Source organism: Panthera pardus, unplaced genomic scaffold, assembly GCF_024362965.1.
Source record: "Panthera pardus isolate Hobbes unplaced genomic scaffold, ASM2436296v1 HiC_scaffold_27, whole genome shotgun sequence".
NCBI classification, from domain to species: domain Eukaryota; kingdom Metazoa; phylum Chordata; class Mammalia; order Carnivora; family Felidae; genus Panthera; species Panthera pardus.
The window spans coordinates 124,635,010-124,657,390 of record NW_026526843.1 but is presented as its reverse complement, the minus strand read 5'-3'; the positions used below and the strand labels follow the sequence as shown (position 1 = coordinate 124,657,390).

Here is a 22,381-nt window from a genome sequence, read left to right as displayed (position 1 = left end):
TGCGGTTTATGGGTTCCAGCCCCTCATCGGGCTCTCTGCTGTCAGCCTGTTGGCACACAGCCCTCTTTGGATCCTCTGTCCGCCCCCCCCCCCCCCGCCCCCGACCCCGCTTGTGCTCGTTCAAAAAAATAAACATTAAAAAGCACTTTGAATTTGGAGAGTTATACAAGCACCAAAGTTGCTGTTCCCTGGTGGGGTTGCCTCAAACCTGTAGCTGCAGAGAAGACTGGTCTCAGTCATATGTAGCTTTTGCCTCTGTCCTCTGCTTTTTTTTTTTTTTTAAATTGAGATAAAGGGGCACCTGGGCAGATCAGTCAGTTAAACATCCAGCTCTTGATTTCGGCTCAGGTCATGATCTCATGGTTCATGAGTTCAAGCCCCGAGTCGGGTTCAGCACTGAGAACACAGAACCTGCTTGGGATTCTCTCTCCCTCTCTCTCGCTGCCCCTTTCCCGCTTATGTGTGTGCTTGCTCTGTGTCACTCAAGATGTATAAACTTAAAAGAATTTGAGGTATAATTCACATACCATGAATTCATCTTTTTAACATTAAACTTCAGTCGGTTTTAGTATATTCACAAAGTTGTGCAACTATCTAATTCCAGAACATTTTCATCACTCCAAGAAGAAACCCTGTACCCATTTTCAACCCCTTCCCATTCTCCGCCCCCCCCCCCCCCCGCCCCCCAACTGCTAATCTACTTTCTTTCTGTATGGATTTACCTCTTCTGGGCATTTCTTCTAAATGGGCACCTACTTGTCCTTTTCTGTGTGGCTTCTTTCGCTTAGCATCATGTTTTCAGGGTTTACCCACATTGTAGCTGCAGTCTGAACTTCGTTGTTTTTATGGCTAAATAATAAATACTCCACTGTGTGGATGGAGAGGCACTTGCTTCTGGTAGTGGTGACCCATGACTGCCCACATTGCCACCAAGCCCTGTCCTGGGAGCTTTGTGGGGTGTGGGGAACAGAGACTGCAATCCTGGCCCTCAAGGATCTCACAGTCTATGGTACACAATAAAAAAGCTGGGAATGGAATAAGCAATGGAAATGCCAGTTTGAGAAAAATTTGGAGGAAAAAGAACGCCTATAATGAATGCCTTTTGAGAAAAACAAGGAATGCATCAGTGGTGTTTTTGTTTCGTTTTGTTTTGTTTTGAGAGAAAAAATGACCAGGGGAGGGGCTGAGGGAGAGGGAGAGAGAGAATCCCAAGCCGGCTCCACACTTGAAGCAGGGCTGAGTCTTATGAGATTGTGACCTGAACCAAAATTAGGAGTTGGATAGTCAACCAACGGAACCATCCAGGCGCCCCTGTCGTCGGCGTTTTTGATTATGGAAAGAACATACAAAAAGAGCGGCTGTGAGTTCAGAACTATAGTGACATGTTGCTAATTAACGTCTGTTGAGTCAGGCTTTTCGAGGAATTTCTGAAGCACAGAGTTAAGTTTGTAAAGTCCACTGACATTTGCAAAAGTGTATGGTAGAGATATAACGGAAGTGGCAGTGAGGGTTTTTGGTTCGTATCTGGTCACCCTTGGATCTTCTAACATTGGTCCTGAGATCCAGCCTAGTATTTTGTATGGTCGTCCTGTGCAGGACTTTGCATACGTTACAGTAAAAACAACAGTTTCATTCAGAAATTAAATCATTTAAAGGTCTTGCTGCCTAGGATGCTTCAGCACATTCATGAAGAGGTCTACATCAGACTGTTGGCTGTCCTTACCATTGACCCCTGGGGACAAGTTCAGGATTCCCTCTAACTCTTCCCTGGTCAGTGTGCCTCTGGGGCCGCTTGGCTGCCACCAGAGAAGTCACTTCAGTTCTCCATCAGTGGTAGAGGAACCTCAAAGGCCATTCACGTATTCTTTCTAGAGGCTTCTCCAACGTGCAGTATGTGGGCACAGGCTAACAGGTGGAAAGCTGGCCGGCAGGATCCCAGGGATGATGTCCTCCTCACCTGTTGTCCCCTCTCCTACCCACCCCACCCCTCACTAAACACGGCTGTGTTTGAGTAAGTTACATGTGCACATGATACCAGCTCTGTGCATAAAGTCAGGGAAAAGCCTTTGCAAGAACTGTTTTCGTATTGATAGAGCTTGAGCATTGGGACCTGAGCAGGTGTAGAGAAAACTCGGTACACATACAAGAACAGGAACGGTGACTCTTTTTTTCTTTTTTAATTTTTTAATTTACATCCAAGTTAGCATATAGTACAACAGTGATATCAGGACTTGATTCCTTAATGCTCCCCTTACCCATTTAGCCCATGCCTCCTCCCACAGCCCCTCTAGCAACCCTTCTGTTCTCTGTATTTAAGATTCTCTTAATATATATATATACACACACACACACACACATATATACATACATACGTGCCACATCTTCTTTTTATCCATTCATCCATCGATGGACATTTGGGCTCTTTCCATACTTTGGTTGTTGTCAATAGTGCTGCTCTAAACATTGCGGTGCATGTGCCCCTTCAAATCAGCATTTTTGTATCCTTTGGATAAATACCTAGTAGTACAATTGCTGGGTCATAGGGTAGTTCTATTTTTAGTTTTTTGAGGAACCTCCATACTGTTTTCAGAGTGGCTGTACCAGTTTGCATTCCCACCAACAGTGCAAAAGAGATCCTCTTTCTCCGCAGCCTTGCCAACATCGGCTGTTGCCTGAGTTGTTCATTTTAGCCCTTCTGACAGGTGTGAGGTGGTATCTTATTGTGGTTTTGATTTCCCTGATGATGAGTGATGTTCAGCAGTTTTTCATGTGTCGGCCATCTGGATGTCTTCTTTGGAAAAGTCTATGTAGGTCTTTTGCCCATTTCTTCACGGGATTATTTGTTTTTTGGGTATTAAATTTGAGAAGTTCTTTATAGATTCTGGATACTAACCCTTTATCTGCTATGTCGTTTGCAAATATCTTCTCCCATTCTATCGGTTGCCTTTTAGTTTTGCTGATTGTTTCCTTAGCTGGAAAGAAGCTTTTTATCTTGATGAGGTCCCATAGTTCATCTTTGCTTTTGTTTCCCTTGCCTCCAGAGATGGGTTGAGTAAGAAGTTGCTGTGGCTGAGGTCAGTGAGGTTTTTGGCTGCTTTCTCCTCAAGGGTTTTGATGGCTTTCTGTCTTACCTTTAGGTCTTTCATCCATTTTGAGTTTATTTTTGTGTATGGGGTAAGAAAGTGGTCCAGGTTCATTTTTCTACATGTCGCTGTCCAGTTTTCCCAGCACCGTTTGCTGAAGAGACTGTCTTTATTCCATTGGATATTCTTTCCTGCTTTGTCAAAGATGAGTTGGCCATACATTTGTGGGTCCTTTTCTGGGTTCTCTATTCTGTTCCACTGATCTGAGTGTCTGTTCTTGTGCCAGTACCATACTGTCTTGATGATTACAGCTTTGTAGTATAGCTTGAAGTCTGGAAGTGTGATGCCTCCTGCTTTGGGTTTCTTTTTCAAGATCGCTTTGTCTATTCGGGGTCTTTTGTGGTTCAATACAAATTTTAGGATTGTTTGTTCTAGCTCTGTGAAGAATGCTGGTGGTATTTTGATAGGGATTGCATTGACTGTGTAGATTGCTTCAGGTAGTATCAACGAGCATCTTTTCATGTGTTGGTTGGCCATCTGCACGTCTTCTTTGGAGAAATGTCTGTTTATGTCTTCTGCCTATTTTTTAAAAATGTTTATTCTTGACAGAGTGATGAGACAGAGCATGAGTGGGGCAGGTGCAGACAGAGAGGGGGACACAGAGTTCGAAGCAGGCTCTAGGCTCTGAGCTGTCAGCACAGAGCCTGACACGGGGCTCGAACCCACAAATTGTGAGATCATGACCTGAGCTGAAGTCAGACGCTCAACCAACTGGGCCACCCAGGCGCCCATCTTCTGCCCATTTTTTTAACTGGGTTATTTGCGTTTTTGGTGTTGTTGTATAAGTTCTTTATATATTTTGGAAACTAACCCCTTATTGGATATGTCATTTGCAAATATCTTCTCTCATTCAGTAGGTTGTCTTTCAGATGTGTTAATTATTTCCTTTGCAGTGCAGAAGAAGACTTTTATTTTGATGAGGTCCCAATAGTTTATTTTTGCATTTGTTTCCCTTTCTTCTGGAGACCTATCTAGGAAAATGTTGCTATTGACTATGTCAGAGAAATTAATTCCTGTGCTCTCTTTGAGGATTTTTATGGTTTCAGGTCTCACATTTAGGTCTTTAATCCATTTTGAGTTTATTTTTGTGTATGCTGTAAAAAAGTGATCAAGTTTCATTCTTCTGCATGTAGCTGTCCAAATTTCCCAGCACCACTTGTTGAAGAGACTGTCTCTTGCTCATTGTATATTCTTGCCTCCTTTGCTGGAGATTAATTGACCATATAGTCATGGGTTTCTTTCTGGGCTCTCAATTCTGTTCTATTGCTCTATGTGTCTGTTTTCGTCAGTACCACACTGTTTTGATTGTTACAGCTTTGTAATATATCTTGGCATCTGGGATTGTGAAACCTCCAGTTGTGTTCCTCTTTTTCAAGATTGCTTGACTATTTGGGGTCTTTTGTGGGTCCACACAAATTTTAGAATTAGTCTAGTTCTGTGAAAAAAGCTGTTGGTATTTTGATGGGGATTGCATTTAATCTATAGATTGTTTTGGGTAGAGTGGACATCTTAATATTCTCCCAATCCATGAAAATGGAATATCTTTCCATTTGTTTATGTCATCTTTAATTTCTTTCATCAGTGTTTTATAGTTTTCACGATACAGGTCTTTTACCTCTTTGGTATTTTATTATTTTGGGTGCAATTGTAAATGGGATAATTTTCTTTTTAATTTTTTTAAGTGTTTATTTTTGAGAGAAGAGAGCGCGAGTGGGGGAGGGGCAGAGAGAGAGAGACACACACACAGAATCCGAAGCAGGCTCCAGGCTCCTAGCTGTCAGCACAGAGCCTGATGTGGGGCTCGAACCCATGAACTGCAAGATCATGACCTGAGGTGAAGTCGGATGCTCAACTGACTGAGTCACTCAGGAGCCCCAAATGGGATCATTTTCTTAATTTCTTTCTGCTGCTTCATTATTAGTGTATAGAAATGCAGTGGATTTCTGTATATTGATATTGTAGCCGCATTCATTGATCAGTTCAAGTAGTTTTATGGTGGAGTCTTTAGGGTTTTCTGTATATAGTATGTCATCTGCAAATCGTGGTAGTTTTACTTTTTCTTTGCCGATGTGGATGCCTTTCATTTCTTATCTGATTGCTATAGCTAAGATTTCCGGTACTATGTTGAATAAAATCGGTGAGAGTGGAAATCTTGTCTTGTTCTTGGTCTTAGGGAAAAAGCTCTCAATTTGTCACCATGGAATATGATGTTAGCTATGGGTTGTTTTTTTATTATGTTGAGGTATATTCCCTCTAAACTTACTTTGTTGAGAGCTTTTATCATGAATGAATGTTATAGGGGCACCTGGGTGGCTCAGTCAGTTAACTGGCTGACTTTGACTCAGGTCATGAGCTCACAGTTGGGGAATTCGAGCCCCGCGTCGGGCTCTGTGCTGATAGCTCGGAGCCTGGAGCCTGCTTCGGATTCTGTGTCTCCCTCTCTCCCTGTTCCTCCCTGCTCACACTCTGTCTCTCTCTCAAAAATTAACATTAAAAAAAAAATGGATGTTGTACTTTGTCAGATGGTTTTTCTGTATATATTAAGATGATCATATATGTTGATGTGTGATGTATCACATTGATTTGCAGATCCCGGACAACTCTTGTGTCTGAGAATAAATCCCACTTGGAGTAAATGATTTTTCTAATATATTGTTGGATTCTGTTTGCCAGTATTTTTTGAGGATTTTTGAATCTATGTTAACCAGAGATACTGGTTTCTCATTCTCTTTTTTTGTAGTATCTTTATCTGGTTTTGGTACCAGGGTAATGCTGGCCTCAGAATGAATTTGGAAGCTATCCTTTCTCTTCTACATTGTCTTTGAGAATAGGTTTTAACTCTTCTTTAAAGTTTTCATAGAATTTACTTGTGAAGCTATCTCATGTTGGATTTTTGCTTATTGGGAGTTTTAATGATTTTTTTTAAAGCATTGCTTTTTAAAATTTTTATTTAAGATTTTTTTTAAGTTTATTTACTTATTTTGAGAGAGAGTATGAGAGGGGTAGGGTCAGAGAGAGGGAGAGAGAATTCCAAGCAGATTCTGTGCTGTCAGTACAGAGCCCAATGTGCAGCTCGAACCAATGAAGCAAGAGATCATGACCTGAGCCAAAATAAAGAGTTGGACACTTAACATACTAAGCCACCTGGGTGCCCATGGGAGGTAATGTTTCTAAGAATTTGTCCATTGCTTTTAGGTTGTCCAGTTTGTTGGCATGTAGTTTTTTATAATATTCTCTTCTGTTTTGTACTCAGTGTTGTTATTTCACCTCTTTCATTTCTGATTTTGTTTGAGTCCTTTTTTTTGAATGAGTCAGGCTAAAGGTTTATCAATTTGTTGATCTTTTTTAAGGATCATCCCCTGGTTTCATTGATGTATTCTTTTTTTTTTTTTTTTTTTTTTGTCGTTGTTTCTGTCCTAATATTTATTATTTCCTTCCTTCTACTGACCTTGGGCTTTGTTTGTTCTTTTTTTTTTTTTAGCTTCTCTAGCTTTAAGGTTAGGTTGTTTTGTTTTTTTTTTGTCAGGGAGTTTTCTTCTTGAGGTAGGCATGTATTGCTATAAACTTGCCTCTTAGGATAACTTTTGCTGCATCCCAAAGATTTGGGACTGTGTTTTCATTTTCACATGTTTCCATGTATTTGTGATTTCCTCTATGATTTCTTAGTTGACCCATTCGTTATTTACCAGCAGATTATCCAACCTCCATGTATCTGGAAAGAGAAAACTCTTTCCAGGTGTTTTCTTGTGGTTGATTTCTAGTTTCCTTGTGTTGTGGTTGCAAAAGATGCATGGTATGACCTCATTGTTTTTAAATTTGTCGAGACTTGTTTTGTGGTCTGACGTGATCTCTTCTGGAGAATGTCCCATGTGCGCTTGAAAAGAGTATTCTGCTGTGTTAGGATGGAATGTTCTGAATGTATCTGTTAGATCATCTAATCCAGTGTGTCATTCAAAACCACTGTTTCTTTATTGATTTTTCTGTTTGGGTTATCTGTGAGTCTTCGCTTTGTAAAAGTTGACTTTTTATCACAGCGTTTTGGCTGTTTAGAGCTCTGTTCTTATGAAGTTTTCTCCTCGTACCATCAACCTATCTTATCAATGTATACATCTTCTTTCCTTATGTTTCCCTTTTTAAACACCTATTCTTATTTGGGGTTATGTCCACTAACCCAACTGATAAGGAGGAAGAAAGTACCAGTTAAGGCTCAAATAATTGTTTCTCTAAAGATTGCCATTTATGAAACCTATCACATAAATTTTATAATTATATATATTCACATATATCTATTAATAAGTACATCATATATTTTTCATTAAACTATTACAACCTGATAATTTATCATTTGTTCTATATTCTGAATTTGCTATTACAATAAGCTCACTTATATTCTAATCAAGATGAGTAATGAGTAATGCCCGTTACTATTGTTACAATAACATTGATTTTATCCTCCCTCCTATACATAGATTTTAACCCCTCAGAAGATTCTTCTTGACTAAATATGTTGCTGTTAGCATTGAGTAACAAGATAGAAAATTCTTTACAAGGAGAGACCACATGTTTGGAGCACTTTCTTCTTCAGATCAGTGGGTCGATTCTCACAAATGCTCTTCGGGGAGGAGGCCACCTCACCTCTCCTCTTTCCACTGAGACCCTGAAGCTCCTTCCACTTCCCACTGTGTTACTTTGAGATTGTTTGAAAGCACGTTGAACTAATGCATGTTCACTACCAGTATCGCGATGCATTCCATTCTCCGTCTGGCATTCATACCCAAAGCTTGACCCTTCCATATGATAAGTGCTCAGTGGTTGCTTGTAATGATGATGTTACATTACAGATTTTTGATGCAAAATATGTAGGTCATGCAGGTCATGGCTAACTGAAGGCCTAACTGAAAAATAAGAGTCATTAGGTAAAAGATTGAAAGAATTCTTAATAATGTAAGTGTTGGGGTACTATGTCAATGACATCTCAGTAGAGCTGGGGAAAAAGAGTTGAGATCTTGAACATTTTGGGTGCTAAGAATGCGTAAGGAGTTATGTTCTCTGTCCTTGAATAATAGCAACGTTTATTAAGCTTATCAGAAGCTAGGTGACATATGAGGGAAGTATAAGGAATGGACTTGCCAGGCAAGACCTGTCATGGTAGCTTCAGGGAAGGGTTAGTGGCATCTGGGCAGAGGACTGTTCACTTGGCCCCGTCCAGGTGAGCTGACAAGAAGCCCTGCTGGCAAACCCCACTTAGGAATTGTTTGCCTCTAACAGGGTGCTGACGATGGTAATTTTTCATAAGATCAAATAGATCGTATGCTGTGTTCAGTGGTGCTGACATTCAGTAACTCTAACTCTAGTGATAAATAATCTTACGTATTCATAGTTTGAGGGGAAAATGGGGCAAATGTTGGTAAGGAGTGGAATTCAGAAGCAAAACAGTGCAGATTTCTAGGCTGCATCTAAACTACCAAGGCAGTTCAGTCTGGGCTAAAGAGGTGCTGGCACATGTAGGGAAACAGCCCAGGCAGAGTGGTTCCCCCACAACCGACTCTGGGTATTCTACCCTAGGCCACGTGCTGCTTGCTGTAAGCGGCAGCCATGTCTTCGAAAGAAGCCATCTTGGGGTTGAGATCCGGCTTAGTCTTGGGCATCTCCTTCCTCCTATTCCCCAACTGCTTTAATAAAGGTTTCTTCAGTAACAGGGAGCTATGTGTAATGCAGAAAATACTGTTATGTGTGTGAGAAAAGGCCCAGATATGTAATTCAAAGCAGTAAACACAGGTCTCTCCATTTGTACTGTTGTGATGAATGGACTTATTTGTCCTGCTCTGAAGCATCTACAACTTTGAGGTTCGCTCTAAGGCCAATAGGCTCACCTTGAACCTCCATTAGTACATATCTGACGTGGTGTCAGGTGCTTACTAGGCACTTAATGTAAGTTAATTTGATCTTCAACAAAGGGGTTTTGAGCATCTGCTGTATGGTCAACACCGTTTTGGTCAAGGAGGGTGAGTGTTCTTGAGAAGTATCATGTATGAAACTTAGACAGTGCTATTATTTTATTATTTATTATTTGTTTAGATTTTAAGTAATCTCTTCCCCCAACATGGGGCTTCAACTTAACACCCCGAGATCAAGAGTTGCATGGTCTACTGACTGAGCCAGCCAGGTGCCCCCACAGTGCTATTTTTTGTTGTGAAAAATGTGAGGTGTTAAACGCAGAAAATGCAGCTATGTATGCTGGTTTGGGGCGCATGGGTGAGAGTTTCTGGAGATGTTCAGACGTGGTGTTGCACAGGAGACCTGAATGGGAGAGGAGAAAGGCCAGAGACACAGCAGAATGTTTACATGTGGTTTGGGGTGGCCTCAGCACGACATGGTGTGATGGGTTTTCCGGATCCGGAGAGGCAGCCTGGGAACAGATGATGAAGGACTTTTGTAGATTCTGCTAAAGAGCTTGCATTTTATCTGTGTCCCCAAAGGCCTACATAAGGCTTTTAAGTACAGACTGTAGGTTTGCTTAGAGGACTACCTGGTGTGGGAGAATTGATTTGATGATCATGTTTTGTGACTGTAGCAAGTTTCCATTGAGGGGATCTGTGTGTAATTTCTTACGACAGTGGCATGTAAAATATCTTCACAAGGAATTGAAATTTGCCTCGGGACTAAAAGTTAAGAAAAATGGGACTTCTCACAAACCTAAACTTGGTTGGTTTCTGTCTTAGGAACCCCAGAAAATTTTTAAATGCGGTTATTCGTTCTTTCCATATGCATTAAGCCATCCATTACTTCTCCCACAACCCCTTGCTTCTCCCACAGTTCATTGCTTCTTGCCATCTTGGCCTTTCCCACAGTCCCTTGCTTCTCTGAGTCTACTGCTTCACCACCATTACCAACTTCTCCCACAATCCTTTGATTCTCCCCAAGTCCCTTGCTTCTCCGCCATTACTGACCCTTCCCGTAATCCGTTGCTTTTTCCACAGTTCATTGCCTAGCCGCCTTTAACGGACTTTACCAGAATCCTTTGCTTCTCCTCCATCTTGGCCCTTCCCACAATCCATTGCTTCTCCCACAGTTCACTACCTAGCTGCCTTTAATGGACTCTACCAGAACCCTTGGCTTCTCCCACGATCCTTTGCTTCTCCGCCATTTTGGCTTCTCCCACAACCCATCGCTTCTCCCACAGTCCATTACTTCTCCGCCATCTTGGGCCTTCCCAGAATACATTGCTGGTCCCACAGTGCTTTGCTTAACTGCCGTTAAGAATTTCCCAAATCCTTTGCTTCTCTGCTAGCTTGACTTCTCCCGCAGTTCATTGCTTCTCTGCCATCTTGACTTCTCCCACAACACATTGCTTCTCCCACAGTTCATTGGTTTTCTGCCATGTTGGCCCTTCCCAGAATACATTGCTTTTCCCACAGTGCTTTGCTTCTCTGCCATCTTGACTTCAACCACAACACATTGCTTCTCCCACAGTTCATTGCTTTCCTGCCATGTTGGCCCTTCCCAGAATACATTGCTTTTCTCACAGTGCTTTGCTGAACAGCCGTTAACACTCTCCCACAATCCTTTGCTTCTCTGCTATTGGCCCTTCCCACAATCCATTGCTTTTCCCACAGTGCTTTGCTGAACCGCCGTTAACGGAGTGTCCCACAATCCTTTGCTTCTCCGCCATTGGCCCTTCCCACAGTTCATTGCTTCTCCGCCATCTTGACTTCTCCCACAATCCACTACTTTTCCCACGGTTTATTGCCTAGCTGCCGTTAACGGACTCTACCAGAATCCTTTGCTTCTCTGCCGTCTAGGCTTCTCCCACAGTCCATTGCGTCTCCGCCATCTTGGCCCTTCCCACAATACATTGCTTTTCCCACAGTGCTTTGCTGAACCGCCATTAATGGAGTGTCCCACAATCCTTTGCTTCTCCGCCCTTGGCCCTTCCCACAATCCATTGCTTCTCCCACAGTTCATTGCTTCTCCGCCATCTTGACTTCTCCCACAAGCCACTGCTTTTCCCACAGTTCATTGCCTAGCTGCCGTTAACGGACTCTACCAGAATCCTTTGCTTCTCCGCCGTCTAGGCTTCTCCCGCAGTCCATTGCTTCTCTGCCATCTTGGCCCTTCCCACAATACATTGCTTTTCCCACAGTGCTTTGCTGAACCGCTGTTAACAGAGTGTCCCACAATCCTTTGCTTCTCCGCCCTTGGCCCTTCCCACAATCCATTGCTTCTCCCACAGTTCATTGCTTCTCCGCCATCTTGACTTCTCCCACAAGCCACTGCTTTTCCCACAGTTCATTGCCTAGCTGCCGTTAACGGACTCTACCAGAATCCTTTGCTTCTCCGCCGTCTAGGCTTCTCCCGCAGTCCATTGCTTCTCTGCCATCTTGGCCCTTCCCACAATACATTGCTTTTCCCACAGTGCTTTGCTGAACCGCTGTTAACAGAGTGTCCCACAATCCTTTGCTTCTCCGCCCTTGGCCCTTCCCACAATCCATTGCTTCTCCGCCATCTTGGCCCTTCCCACAATACATTGCTTTTCCCACAGTGCTTTGCTGAACCGCCATCTTGACTTCTCCCACAAGCCACTGGTTTTCCCACAGTTCATTGTCTAGCTGCCGTTAACGGACTCTACCAGAATCCTTTGCTTCTCTGCCGTCTAGGCTTCTCCCACAGTCCACTGCTTCCCGCCATCTTGGCCCTTCCCACAATCCATTGCTTCACCCACAGTTCATTGCTTCTCCGCCATCTTGACTTCTCCCACAATCCACTGCTTTTCCCACAGTTCATTGCCTAGCTGCCGTTAATGGACTCTACCAGAATCCTTTGCTTCTCTGCTGTCTAGGCTTCTCCCACAGTCCATTGCTTCTCTGCCATCTTGGCCCTTCCCACAATCCATTGCTTCTCCCACAGTGCTTTGCTGAACCGCCGTTAAGGGAGTGTCCCACAGTCCTTTGCTTCTCTGCCATTGGCCCTTCCCACAATCCATTGCTTTTCTGCCATCTTGGCCCTTCCCACAATCCATTGCTTTTCCCACAGTGCTTTGCTGAACTGCCATCTTGACTTCTCCCATAAGCCACTGCTTTTCCCACAGTTCATTGCCTAGCTGCCGTTAACGGACCCTACCAGAATCCTTTGCTTCTCCGCCGTCTAGGCTTCTCCCACAGTCCATTGCTTCTCCGCCATCTTGGCCCTTCCCACAATACATTGCTTTTCCCACAGTGCTTTGCTGAACCGCCGTTAACGGAGTGTCCCACAATCCTTTGCTTCACCGCCATTGGCCCTTCCCACAATCCATTGCTTCACCCACAGTTCATTGCTTCTCCGCCATCTTGACTTCTCCCACAATCCACTGCTTTTCCCACAGTTCATTGCCTAGCTGCCGTTAACGGACTCTACCAGAATCCTTTGCTTCTCCACCACCTTGGCCCTTCCCAGAATACATTGCTTGTCCCATAGTGCTTTGCTTAACTGCCGTTAACAGACTTTCCCACAATCCTTTGTTTCTCCGCCATTATGGCTTTTCCCACAAGCCATTGCTTCTCCCACAGTCCATTGCTTCTCTGCCATGTTGGCCCTTCCCAGAATACATTGCTTTTCCCACAGTGCTTTGCTGCACCATTAACAGGCTCTTCCACAGTCCTTTGCTTTTCCACCATCTTGGCCCCTCCCTCAATCCATTGCTTCTCCCACAGTTCATTGCTTCTCTGCCATCTTGGTTTCTCCCACAATCCTGTGTTTCTCCGCCATCTTGGCCCTTCCCAGAATACATAGCTTTTCCCACAGTGCTTTGCTGCACCATTAACGGACTCTCCCACAATCCTTTGCTTCTCTGTCATCTTGGCCCTTCCCACAATCCACTCCTTCTCCCACAGTTCATTGCTTCTCCGCCATCTTGGCCCTTCCCAGAATACATTGCTTGTCCCACAGTGCTTTGCTGAGCCGCCATTAACGGACTCTCCCACAGTCCTTTGCTTCTCTGCCATGTTGGCCCTTCCCAGAATACATTGCTTTTCCCACAGTGCTTTGCTGCACCGTTAACGGGCTCTCCCACAGTCCTTTGCTTTTCCACCATCTTGGCCCCTCCCTCAATCCATTGCTTCTCCCACAGTTCATTGCTTCTCTGCCATCTTGGTTTCTCCCACAATCCTGTGTTTCTCCGCCATCTTGGCCCTTCCCAGAATACATAGCTTTTCCCACAGTGCTTTGCTGCACCATTAACGGACTCTCCCACAATCCTTTGCTTCTCTGTCATCTTGGCCCTTCCCACAATCCACTCCTTCTCCCACAGTTCATTGCTTCTCCGCCATCTTGGCCCTTCCCAGAATACATTGCTTGTCCCACAGTGCTTTGCTGAACCGCCATTAACGGACTCTCCCACAATCCTTTGCTTCTCTGCCATGTTGGCCCTTCCCAGAATACATTGCTTTTCCCACAGTGCTTTGCTGCACCGTTAACGGACTCTCCCACAGTCCTTTGCTTTTCCACCATCTTGGCCCCTCCCTCAATCCATTGCTTCTCCCACAGTTCATTGCTTCTCTGCCATCTTGGTTTCTCCCACAATCCTGTGTTTCTCCGCCATCTTGGCCCTTCCCAGAATACATAGCTTTTCCCACAGTGCTTTGCTGCACCATTAACGGACTCTCCCACAATCCTTTGCTTCTCTGTCATCTTGGCCCTTCCCACAATCCACTCCTTCTCCCACAGTTCATTGCTTCTCCGCCATCTTGGCCCTTCCCAGAATACATTGCTTGTCCCACAGTGCTTTGCTGAACCGCCATTAACGGACTCTCCCACAATCCATTGCTTCTCTGCCATGTTGGCCCTTCCCAGAATACATTGCTTTTCCCACAGTGCTTTGCTGCACAGTTAACGGACTCTCCCACAGTCCTTTGCTTTTCCACCATCTTGGCCCCTCCCTCAATCCATTGCTTCTCCCACAGTTCATTGCTTCTCTGCCATCTTGGTTTCTCCCACAATCCTGTGTTTCTCCGCCATCTTGGCCCTTCCCAGAATACATAGCTTTTCCCACAGTGCTTTGCTGCACCATTAACGGACTCTCCCACAATCCTTTGCTTCTCTGTCATCTTGGCCCTTCCCACAATCCATTCCTTCTCCCACAGTTCATTGCTTCTCCGCCATCTTGGCCCTTTGTACAATCCATTGCTTTTCCCACAGTTCACTGCCTAGCTGCTAACAGACTCTACCAGAAGCCTTTGCTTCTCCAACATCGTGGCTTCTCTCACAATCCTTTGTTTCTCTGCCATCTTGGTCTCTGCCACAACCCATTGCTTTTCCCAGTATTCATTGCCTAGCCACCGTTAACGGACTGTACCAGAATCTTTTGCTTCTCTGACGTATTGGCCCCTCCCACAATCCTTTGCTTCTCTACCATCTTGGACCTTCCCAGAATACATTGCTTTTCCCACAGTGCCTTGCTTAACCACTGTTAACGAACTCTACACAATCCTTTCCGATCTTGGCTTCTCCCACAATCCATTGCTCCTCTCCCATTCTTGGCCTGTCTCACATAATCCGTTGCTTCTCCCCCACTCTCTGCCCTTTTCCTTCTGACCTCTAGTCCTCACCTCCCTGAGAACCCATTGCTTTCCTTATAATCCAGTTATAATCCTTATAATTTCTGCAACAGTTCCCCACTTCTAGTACAGCCAATTCCTTCTCCCACCATTCCCTAGCTCCCGTGCAATCCAGTCCGTTTCCCACAGTTCTCTATCCTCCCACAATTTTTCCCAGTTTCTTTTTTTCTCTAACAATTCCTGTGATCCCTTGTCATTCCCACACAAATCACATTCTGCCTCGTCTCGATTGGCTCAACAGTTCTCTATTCTTCATAGTTTCATTGGTAGCACAGTTGTGTATTCCACGTTTTTCCATTCTCTCGCACAATGCTTTATTTTCCTAATTCCTTTCCCTACGATATTTTGTCACACGATTTCGTGTTTCTCCTAGAATTCCTTGTTCTCATAACTGTCTCCCCAAATTTACTTCTCTCCCCCGTGAGCCTATGTTTTTCTCACAATTCCCTGTCTCTCCCACAATACCCTTTTTTTTCCCCCAAAATTCCTTCTTTTCTTTCACAATCCTGAGGTCTTTTTTGTTTGGCACAAATCTCCATTTTCCTTGGTGATTGTTTTATACCGTGTTGCCTTTTGTTTCCTTGTTAATTTCTTTGGTCTCACGATTGCTTATCTCTCCCACAATCTAATTATTTTTCTCCTATAATCCGTTGTCACTCCCACATTCCCAATCTCTCCCACAAAACAGTTTTCCTAGAGTTTGTTTTGTCTCCCACAGTTGCCCTTTCTCTTCCATGATGTGCTGTCGTTCCCACAATACTTTATCGCTCTCACAAGTCCTTCTTTCCTTCCGTTGCCCATTTTCTCCCACAATTCGGGACTCTGTTGGCACTCACAAGTCTGTATTTTTCTCAATACTTGTGATTTTGACCACTTTTCATCTTTCTCGCAATCCTGTTTTTCCCACATTCTGTTCCTCTTTTCTCACATTAACTGTGTCTCCCATAATTCTCCGCCATGATCTCATTTTCCCGCTATTCCCATGTCTCATAATACTGGTTTTCCCACAGTTCCGTATTTTGTCCCCCAGTTCTTTGTCTCACATGAGCCCTCTTGTTCCTACAGTTCCTGCAGTTCCCAAAAACTCCCCTTTGATGCCCGTGATCCCTGGTCTTTCCCATGATGATCTCTCCCAAGATTCTCTGCTTTAACCCCATATTCCAGCAATTCCTTTTTTTCTTTTTTTTTTTTTGAGAGTATGTGGGGGTGGGGCAGAGGGAGAGGAAGAGAGAGAATCCCAGGCAGACTCCATGCTCAGCTTGGAGCCCAACATGGGGCTTGATCTCACAACCATGACATCATGACCTGAGCCAACATTAAGAGTTGGGGTGCCTGGGTGCCTCAGTAGGTACATATGCAACTCTTGATTTGGGCTTGGGCCATGATCTCACCGTCTGGGGGCTCAAGCCCCACGTCAGGCTCTGCACTGACTGTGCGGAGCCTCCTTGGGATTCTCTCTGTCCCTTCCCCAGTTGCACGCCCACGCGGGCACACTTGCTCTCGCTCTCTCAAAATAAGTAAAAGAAGTTTTCTTTTTTTTTTTTTTTTAATTTTTATTTTAATGTTTATTTTTGAGACAGAGAGAGACTGAACATGAATGGGGGAGGGTCAGAGAGAGGGAGACACAGAATCCGAAACAGGCTCCAGGCTCTGAGCTGTCAGCACAGAGCCCGACGCGGGGCTCGAACTCACGAGCCGTGAGATCATGACCTGAGCCAAAGTCGGACGCTTAACCGACTGAGCCACCCAGGCGCCCCAGAAGTTTTCTTTTTTTATAGTCAGAGGCTTAACCAACTGACTCACCCAGGCACCCACCCTCCCCCCCACCCCGCAATGCCATTTCTTAATGAAAATCGTTTCTTTCCAGTAATCCCTTGTCTTACGCACAGTGCCCTGTCTCCCCCATAATCCTCTTCTGTCCCACAGCTCTCTTCTCGCTCAATTTCTTGTCATTCTTGCACTGCTTGGCCTCCCACGGTTCTTCATTGATTCGCGCGACTCCCCTTTTCTCACACGGGTCTTGCTCTCCCATAACCCTTTGTCTCTTCACACTTTATTGTTCTCTCCCAGAGTTCGCTCTGTTTTGTTTTTGGTTGTTGATTTAATACTTTTATTATTTTTAAATTCCGGTGTAATTACAGTGTCAGCTTAAGGTGTACAGCATAGTAATCCAGCAATTCTGTACCTCAGTGCTCATCACCAGAAGTGCCCTCTTAATCTCCTTCACCTGTCACCCCTCCCCGGACCCACCTCCCCTCTGGTACCATCAGTTCTCTATATTTAAGAGTCTGATGTTTTTGTTCCCCGCCCCTCGTTGTTTGTTTTGTTTTTTAAATTCTATGATGAGTGAAATCATATGGTATTTTTTCTCTTTGTCCACTTAGCGTTATACCGTCTAGCTCCATCCATTTTGTTACAAATGGCAAGATTTCATTCTTTTAATGAAATTAAATATTTTATTGTATGTATATACCATCCCTTTATTCATCTGTTGATGGATACTTGGGTCGCTTCCCTGATTTAGTCATTGTAAATAATGCTGCAATGAACATCGAGTGCATCTTTGAAAATTCGTGGTGTTTAACTTTGTGTCTTTCGGTATGGAGTTTCCTCAAAAGTTAAAAAGAGAACGACCTTATGATCCATCAATCACACTACTAGGTATTGATGTTTATTGCAGTGTTGTCTACAATAGCCACGTTATGGGAACGGCCCAAGTGTCCACTGAAACTTTGCCATTTGCAACATCAAACACGGAGCTAGAGAAGTATTATGCTGAGCGAAAGACATGAGTCAGAGAAAGACCAATTCCAAAAAAAGCAGGGGGTGGGGCGCCAACCAGGAAACAGGGTCTTCACTATAGAGCACAAACGGATGGTCACCAGAGGGGAGGTGCTGGGTGGGTGGGTAAAATACGTGATGGGGATTAAAGAGTGCACCTGTCGTGAGGAGTACGGAGTGTTGTACGGACGTGTTGAATCACGATATCGTACACCTGAAACTAGTATCATAGTTATGTTAACTAACTGGAATTTAAATAAAAACTTTAAAAAATATCATTGGACAACCAAAAATAAAAAAAAAAAACACACCAAAAACCATACTGCCTGTCGACCTTACAATTCATCATCCCCCAAGATTGTTCTTTCCCACTATTTCCTGTCTCTGCCATAATACATTTCTTCTACAGTTTCCTTCGTTCTTCCCAATACCCTTTCTCTCATAACCGTTTGTTGTTCCCACAGTTCCCCTTTCACTGCCCTGCTCTCGTCTTTTGCACGGTGCCCTATTTTTCTCACCATTCCCTTTTTCCCACAATGCCTGTCTTTCCCACAATTCCCCTTTCTCTATAATCCCTTTGTTCACATAATTGTTTTTTTAAGAGAGAGAGAGAGAGAGAATGCAAATGGGGGGAGGGGCAGAGGGAGGAGAGAGAGAATCCTAAGCAGTCTCCACACCCGGCAAGGAGCCTAATGCAGGAGTCGATCCCACGACCCTGGCTGGGATCGTGACCTGAACCAAAACCAAGAGTTGGACGCTCAACCGACTGAGCCACCCAGGCGCCCCTCTCGTAATTCTGTTTCTGTCCCACAATTCGACTTCCTTTCCCATAATTCCTTGTCTCACTCACAGTCCCTGGCCTCCTGCAATTCCTTCTCTCGCACAATTCTTTTCCCATAATCCCTTTTGTCCTACAATGCCTTGTCTGTCCCACAGTTCTCCGTATTCTCCATAGCCTAGTTCTCTCCCAGTTCTCTTTCCCAGTGTCCCCACTTTCTTCCACAGTTCTGGGTTCTTCATGGTCTCTCACAAGTCTGTTTTCTTCTACAATGCTGTTTTCTTCCACATCCTGTCTCTTGTAAAATGTTGTCTCTGCTAAATACTCTGTTCTTCCCCATAATTCCTTCTCACAATTGCCTGTTTCCCACAATTGTTTCTCCCCCAATTCTCTCTCCCTTCTTTTTTTTTTTTTTTAAATTTTTTTTTTAACGTTTATTTATTTTTGAGACAGAGACAGAGCATGAACGGGGGAGGGGCAGAGAGAGAGGGAGACATAGAATCGGAAGCAGGCTCCAGGCTCTGAGCCATCGGCCCAGAGCCCGACGCGGGGCTCGAACTCACGGAGTGTGAGATCGTGACCTGAGCTGAAGTCGGACGCTTAACTGACTGAGCCACCCAGGCGCCCCAACTCTCTCCCTTAATTTCTTATTGTCCCTGACAACTCCGTCTCTCCCCAGATTCCACCTCTCTCCCATAGTTCCTCATTCTCTCCAGAATTCCCGTTCTTTCCCATAGTTCTGTTCCCTCCTGTATCCCCTGGGGCATCCACAGTTCTCGCTCCCACAATTCCTTGTCTTACCCTTGGTTCCCTGTTGTCACTTGCTCTTCTCCTGAATGTAACACCAGGTGGCCCTGTGGATGGTACTTGCTAGGGAAGCGTGGAAGAGAGTGGGCCCGGGGCTCTGACTCTCGTGCTCCCTGGATCCAATTCAGGACTTGAAGGAGATCCAGGCCCTAGTGCCCTGTGTTCTGTATGGCTCATGGGTGCCCGCTGATGGGGCTCTCTGACCGAGGGCTGCGGGCTTTCGGGGGATCCGGGAGCAACAGGTGAGGTGCCTTCCCGAATCTCAGGTCTACATGGGGCCGCGGCGTCCCCAAGCACCTGTCTGGGGCTTGCAAGGGTCATTCGAGAGTCACGAGGAAGGGGGCTGGCCCTTGGGCGCCACGAGCTTGTGGGCATCTGCCTCTCCTGCAGGGACAGCTGTCAGGTACTTGCCCTTTGCACCAATGGAATTCGTCCCAATCCCCCAATAGCCTCATTGGATTATCTTCTCAGAGACTTGCTCACTCAGCCAGCGTGTTCTCTGGAGACCTTCATGAGCAGAAGAGAAGATCCATGGAGGTCTCAGCCTGCTGGACCCGCTGAAGTCCGCGCAGGCAGGGCTGGACTCGGGGGCCGTGGCTTCAGCATCACTGGCATCTGACAAAGTTGTTGTGGTACAAATGGATTTCCTCTGCGGGGCCTCTGGGGGAGGATGAAAGAACCCGGAACTCTGAAAAAGCCACAGGATCCAGAGCAAGCCCCGGAGTGTGAGGTCACGGGGAAATGTCTAAAGCCCGGACCTTGATCACAAGCCACCGTGTGATATTCCCCTGCAGCCTTTGTAAGGACCGCAGAAGTCACACAGACAAGTTCCCATGAGCTCAGGGTGTCCTCATAAACAGCGGGTGACCCTGTGAAAATGCGGTCTTTTTGAAGTGCCACCGGCTTCTCCGGCAGGAATGCGGTTCTGGAAGTGTCTCTTCCCAGCTGTGCCTGGTTTCCTGGAATCCCAGGCTCACTGCCGCAAGCAGCGGGTCTCCCATCATCCTTGTCGGCACCCCAGACTCTCCTCAGGGTCCGCCTGCAGCCTCCATGGCCGGCGTGGGTCCTCCCACTGCCCGCTAAACTCACCTCTTCATGGGGCTCATGGAACTTGGTCCGACTTACCCAGACCCGTGTTCTCCCAGATTTCCTGTTCGCCCGGCACCGGGAGGAAGGTCGGAGTGCGGTGGGGGGAGGGCACTGCAGCACCGTGCTGGGTTTTTCTCGGTCACATCGGCCCGTCCTCCCGTAACCGAGGCCTTCCAAGGCGTTTCCGCAGACAGCTCTCCTGTTGCCTTGTCTTTTCCAGAGAACGCTAATGTTCTTTTCTTCGTTACGCGTTCCCCACAGCCGTGCACGTGTCTCTTTTTTAAGTTGTGCTGGTTCCCGCCGTTCTTTTTACTCATCGGTCCCGATTCCCCGGGACGCTGGTGCTGCACCCTGCTGATGGCAGGGCACTTGCTGCCCTACTTGTTTATCGAGCACATTCCATGTGCCAGGTGCTGTTTCAGGCACTACCACGGTGAGTACGACAGGTCCCTCATCTAACGGGACTTTCCACTGTAGCAGCAGAGACAGAATGAAAAATACAAATGATTGTATCATCTTTCGGGTAGTGAAATACCATGGAGAAAAACAGAGCCATACGGGGCAGCGGAGTGATTTCAGGTCGGGTGTCCTGGATTTCTCCCTGAGGATGAGGTTCTCCCAGGGCCATTTGAATTAAGATCTGAGTGAAGTGTAGAAGGGAGCCATGAGAAAATCTGGAAAAGAGCTTTACAGGCAGAAGCGATTGTGCAAAGGCCCTGTGGCAGGACTGAGTTGGGAGCGTGAGAGAGGCCAGTGTGCCTGAGCGTTGGGAGTGAACAGAGAGGGACGTGAGTGGAGACTACACTGACCGGCAAGGTCCACTGGTGAAGGGAGTTTGGGATTTGGAGATTTTTGTGAAGGTTACTTGCCCCATGTGCAGTTGAGAAGGCCACCCTTCTTTCTGTCTTCATCTCAATTGCCCACATCCAACCTGGGACCTGGCATGTAGGAGGCACGCCTGGATACTTGCAGAATGAAAAAAGAGTTCTGAGGTCTGTTCCAAAGGACGCCCCCAGGTTCTGAAGGAAGGTGTGTTACCAGAACGACTGAACAGATCTTCAAGATTCTTCTTCTGGCAGGAATAATTCTGCTGTCCTTCACCCGCCTCTTCTTCCTGGAACCACGTGGCAGCAAGCATGAAAAGACCACTTGGAGGTGTTTTCGTGTGACAGAGGCTGGCGGTCTCCTCCGTGTGGGCCCTGTGGGGCCCTGGTGACCTTTTCACCCCCCACCCCCGTGGCAGCTGTCCCCATGGTCACCCAAGCGCGCCGTGATCCCGTGCTCCCCGGTCCGACAGCACAGGGCCCCGAAGCCCCCGTGTCGGCCCACGGTTGGTTTCCGTTTGGTCTGTGGCATCCACGCGGTTCTGCTGAGACGCACACGTGGCTGCCCAGGGCAGACGCTTGGGAAAAGGGGCAGAAAATGGATGCAAGGTCCTGCATCAGTTGCTGACAAGAGACGCTCTTCTCCTCCCCAGGTTCCGACGCCAGCACGGTTGAAATCTATGTCACAAGCAGGTCCCGCAACGAAAATGAGGTGGAATCTGTTCCCGAACCCCAGGGAGACCTCTGAGGGGGACGTGACAGGGGTCCGGTCCCCACATCCTCAGGTTCTGCGTTTCTCACTCTTTAGAACTGCGTTCTCCCCACAAACCTTCCTGTCCTCGCCGTGTTGTAACGGTTCCTTCCCGAGGAGTAGCCGTGGTAAGAGACGCGATCCGCGAGCACGAGCTTGGGAACAGAGAGAGAATTCCTTCCAGACCAGACACAGCAGCTGCTCCCCACCCTTCTGAGGTTGCCTATAATGTAAATGCCAGACCCAGGTCCTTAGAAAAGTGAATAAAGTCGTTGTAACTGAGCTCTGGGCCTGGCTCGCATGCTGTCTGAACACCTCTAGCAAATGCTCTTGAGCAAGGCCTTGATGACGTAGCCCCTGGTCCCCATGCTGTGCTGAGCAGTGACCTGGTCTAAGGACTAAGGACTCCTTGGCCCTGATAGACACCATTTCCCAGGTTAGAATCTTTGCATCAGTTGAAATATAGGTCTATCCAGGTGGATCTATAGGTATGTATTTAAAGTTTTTAAATGTATTTATGGGCAAAATATTGTCACATGCATTGGAGTTACAGGCCACGTGGGAAGATCCATAGAAAAAGCAAGGCAGTGTTTTCCCGGGACACCACAGACTGCCCG

At 45.9% G+C, this 22,381-nt stretch overlaps 1 protein-coding gene across 1 annotated transcript in view; it reads left to right on the top strand.

The window, feature by feature from the left end:
- Positions 1-22,046, top strand: part of GPR143 (G protein-coupled receptor 143) — an 83,359-nt gene extending 61,313 nt beyond the window's left edge. The window contains exon 6 of the mRNA XM_053891897.1: positions 21,667-22,046. Coding sequence (XP_053747872.1) covers positions 21,667-21,761 — 95 coding nt within the window. The 3' untranslated portion in view covers positions 21,762-22,046. The remainder of the gene's footprint in view (positions 1-21,666) is intronic.
- Positions 22,047-22,381: the final 335 nt, after the last annotated feature.